At 55.7% G+C, this 3881-nt stretch overlaps 1 protein-coding gene across 2 annotated transcripts in view; it reads right to left on the bottom strand.

Moving 5' to 3' along the window:
- The window catches only part of CA7 (carbonic anhydrase 7), a 16897-nt gene that overhangs the window by 5472 nt on the left and 7544 nt on the right, over positions 1-3881 (bottom strand). For both annotated transcript variants that reach the window (XM_006155569.1, XM_006155568.1), the window contains exon 3: positions 1224-1421. In XM_006155569.1, the coding sequence (XP_006155631.1) occupies positions 1224-1421 (198 nt within the window). The remainder of the gene's footprint in view (positions 1-1223; positions 1422-3881) is intronic.

The raw sequence follows: 3881 nt of genomic DNA, 5'->3' as shown, positions 1-3881 counted from the left end.
CTCGTTCCCTTGTTTCCTAATGTACTAGGGAACTCAGGACTAAGTAACTAAGGTCAATCTTATGAAAGGTCTGACTTCCTTCTTCTCTGCCTTTTGATTTCCTATTTGAAACAAATGCTCTTCAGTGCTTGTGTGTATGGTTGGGGAGAGAGGGAGAGAAGGGCCAAGGACTGGTCATTTCCTTACACAGGAAAGTATAGCACGTTCCCTCCTCACGCCACTCCACCTGCCATAGACCGCGTCATGAGGACGAAATCCTTTCACTGAAGAGCACTCCTGAGGCTTCTGCCTAGGAATTTATCATGAAAGAAGCTGGACTCTAATCCCAGGGCAAAGAGACCTTGGAAGGGGCTGTCATGAGTTCTCACTGGCCTCTCTGGTTCGAGATGGTAGGGACCTCGAGGTTGTGGGTGAGCTGGGGAGAGAGACCTTTGGAGTTAGACCAGGCTGGTTCTGAAACTGCCCAGCTCACAGACAGGTGGGTTCTTTTTTTTTTTTTTTTTTTTCCTTTCAAGAGAGATTTTTGTTATAGGGTGCTTGTGCTCACCAGAGAGACAGAAAGTGAGAAATCATTCCCTGGGGGGTGCCACGCTATAATCCCTTCTCCTCCGTTCTTCTTTTGGGATTCTGGGCATGCATGTACGCAGATGCACCCAGAGTGAGTTTTAAGCTGCTGGGTCTGGGACTTGAACCGTAGTCGACTATTTGGGAGTCCAGCAACGTAATCATTATGCCATCTGATGGCCTTGTTCCCTGAGTTCTTAAGAGAAATAAATGAGCTGAGACTTTAGCAAGGGGCCTGGTGCACAGAACATTTCAGCTCCTTTCTCTCCCTCCTGGGCTTGGCCAGATCACACCAGGAGGAGGTTCTGGCTCTAGGCCACGGGGCAGGTCAGTGATGGGGCAGGGAGTGAAAACAAACCTGATCTGAAGCACTAAAGGGAAAGGGAGAGAAGCGAATTCACATTTCTCGAGCACCTGCTGTATGCCCGCACTAGGAACATCACTTCGCTTTGTTAGTTTCCTCTGGATAACCTGGAGGGTGGGTATTATTGCTCCCATTTTACGCAAAAGGAGGCTGAGGCTCAGCCCAAGGGCTCTCCGTTGGTGAGGGGGAACCTTCCTTTCCCTCCACAACCTGGCCCCTCCTGAGCCTGCCTGACACAGAGTTAGGCCCCCCACACAACGGGTACAGGTGCCAGCCTCTGGCAGGGGGCACTTACCAGTTCGGTCATCGCTGTCATTGAAGTCTACCTGGACAGAGTGGCCGTTGTTGGCGATGCTGAGGGAAGTGCAGGCCTCATAGGAGAGCTCCAGCGGCCGCAGGCTGGGTGAGTACACAGCCTGGCTGGACACGATATTGATGGGTGATTGGCGGTCTCCCTGGGCAATGGGATACAGCTTGTGCCAGTGCAAGGGGCCTGCGGGTGGGGAAGAGGCAAGGACTCAGGCCAGCCAGGATCTCTGGGCTGCAGGCTGAGAACACCCATGGGGGTTGGTCTCCCTTGTACCCTTTCAGATGTGAGTCCCTATCCTGGAGCTGCAATCCCGGCTCTGCCATTTCCTCTCTCAGCCTCCATTTCCTTGCCTGTGATATGGCCTCACTAAAACTCACCTCCCATCACTGATCGGGTGCCCAGAAAGGTCAAGTATGGAAGAGAACAGAACACAGCTACAGACTCAGGCATGATTCTGGGTAGAGAGTTCTTCCCAGCCCCAACACACACTCAGGAAGGACCCCAGGCATGAGGTCTTTGAACTGACATGCTCCAGGCTCTGCCTGCACCTCAGGCAACCCAGTGTTGTCATTTGATTATCATTATCATCATCATCATCATCAGCCTCGCTTTGGTTTCTTGATATGAATTTGCTTCTCACAATCACTTTGTGAAATAGAAGCCAGTGTGATACCCATTTCAAGGATGAGGGAACTAAGACCCACTCACTTGGCCTCCCAGGCATATACCTATAGGTCCATAGAGATCTTCATATGTGCACACACATGTGTACAGTGAGCTGGGCTCACCAGGCTCAGAACTCACATGGCACACACACACACACACACACACACACACACACACACACAGCCTTGCCAATTACATATGACACATGCATATGCACCCTCACACACAAACACCCCCTATTGGAAACCCAAGTTTGCAAGGGACCACAGCAAAACACATACCCATGTGCACGCGTGCACGCACACACACACACACCTGCACGCACACCCACGGGCGCCCACCACCTGCCTCCCAGAGGCTCCATCTGCAGCCGAGAGGCTCAGCATCTCCCTGGGGAACATCCTGAGATGCTGCCTATTTTTAGAGCTACTGCCGGCTGGTGCTTCTCCCTCTTTTTGGCTTCTTAAGTTTTCCTGAGAAAACAGCAGCAGGTGCCGACACAGCTATGTCCCCAATGGATGACTCAGAACCGTGGCCCGGCCCCACTGGGTTATTTTTGAAGCCCTGTGAGCACTGCCGCACGCCAGCACCTCTGTCCTCTGTCCTTCCCTTTCTCATTTCCCCAGGTCTGGCTGGGGGAAGGTAGCAGGCCCTACCGGATACGGGTGGGTGTACGGGACTAGCAGAAGGGCTGAAGGGGGTGCTCTGGGGAGCACCCAACATTGGCCTGGAGTAGATGCTGGGGGAAGATGCCCTTCCATTGGTGGTGGCAACCTGCCCCTTCTCTGCCCGTCTCTCCATCTCTGCTAGTCTCTGATGCTTTCTTTCCAGTTTTTGCAAGGCGGGATCTAGGATTCCCCTTCCAAATATGTGCCTGGGGTCCCAGACGGGAGCAGAGACTCCACAGCACTCCCTCTGGTCCTTTGCAACTTCTTGACACCTCTGTCCCCAAGACTGTAGGTAGCCCAGGACCCCCACTGCCCTCACTATCTTGCTGGAGAAGAGGGCTTGTGTGTGTGTGTGTGTGTGTGTGTGTGTGTGTGTGTGTTGGGGGGGCCGTTCCTCCCACTATCACTTCTTCTCCCACCCCCACCTGCTCCACTCTGGTTTCCTCCTAATAACCTGGATCGTCGGTCCTCAGCACTCATCTTAGGTAAATGGGGAAGTCCTTACCCTGCACCCCAACTCCCGCTTCGTATGGAATACCCTCAAAGGGAGCTGATCTGTCCCACACTCAAGCCCCCTGTCTTTCACTTTCTGCCTCTTCTTTTTCTCTGTAACTTAAGGAAACTGAGGCAGGATGGAGGAGCTATCTTCCGGTCAGATCAGGAGGCTTGTGTGGGCCACAGGCTCTCACGCCTCACATCGGGACGTGCTCAAAACACCCTGCTCGGTGTAGACACCCGGTGGCATCCATACGTCCGCGGGCATCCCTTCCCTCAAGTACCAACACATCAGCTCGCGGGCAAACGCTCCCGAGGACACTGTGCCCTCGCCCACGCGGAACCCAGCTCCCCCGAGGTCCCCGCACTCACACACACACGGTGCCGCGCTCTCTGCAGACACCCGCGCACAGCGTTCCGCCGCGACCGCCCCGCGCTGCCCTGGGCCACCTCCAGGCGCTGCGCACGCCGGGGTGAGTGAGCGAGTGTCTGGGCCCGTGTCCGAGCAAGCGCGGCAGTCTCTCGGGCTGCGCGGAGGAGGCGGCAGGACGCTCTCAGCTGCCGGGTCTCTAGCTGGTGGCGGGGCCCGCCTGGGCGCAGTGTGGACTTTGCGCTGCGCTAGGGGGAATCCAGGCTCGTGCTGGGTGCTGGGGAATGGATGAAAGAGGGGTCCGGGTCCGGCTTGGAGGTCGAGGGCTTGTGGGGTAGGGAAATGCGGCTGGATGCCAGGGTCAGGGCGAGTCCAGTTGGGTTCGGGCCGGCAGGGGTCTGCGCCTACCGTCGTCTTGGCCATAGCCCCAGCCGTGGTGGCCGG

Source organism: Tupaia chinensis, unplaced genomic scaffold, assembly GCF_000334495.1.
Source record: "Tupaia chinensis unplaced genomic scaffold, TupChi_1.0 Scaffold000463_1, whole genome shotgun sequence".
NCBI classification, from domain to species: Eukaryota; Metazoa; Chordata; class Mammalia; order Scandentia; family Tupaiidae; genus Tupaia; species Tupaia belangeri.
This window is presented reverse-complemented; position numbering and strand designations above follow the sequence as displayed.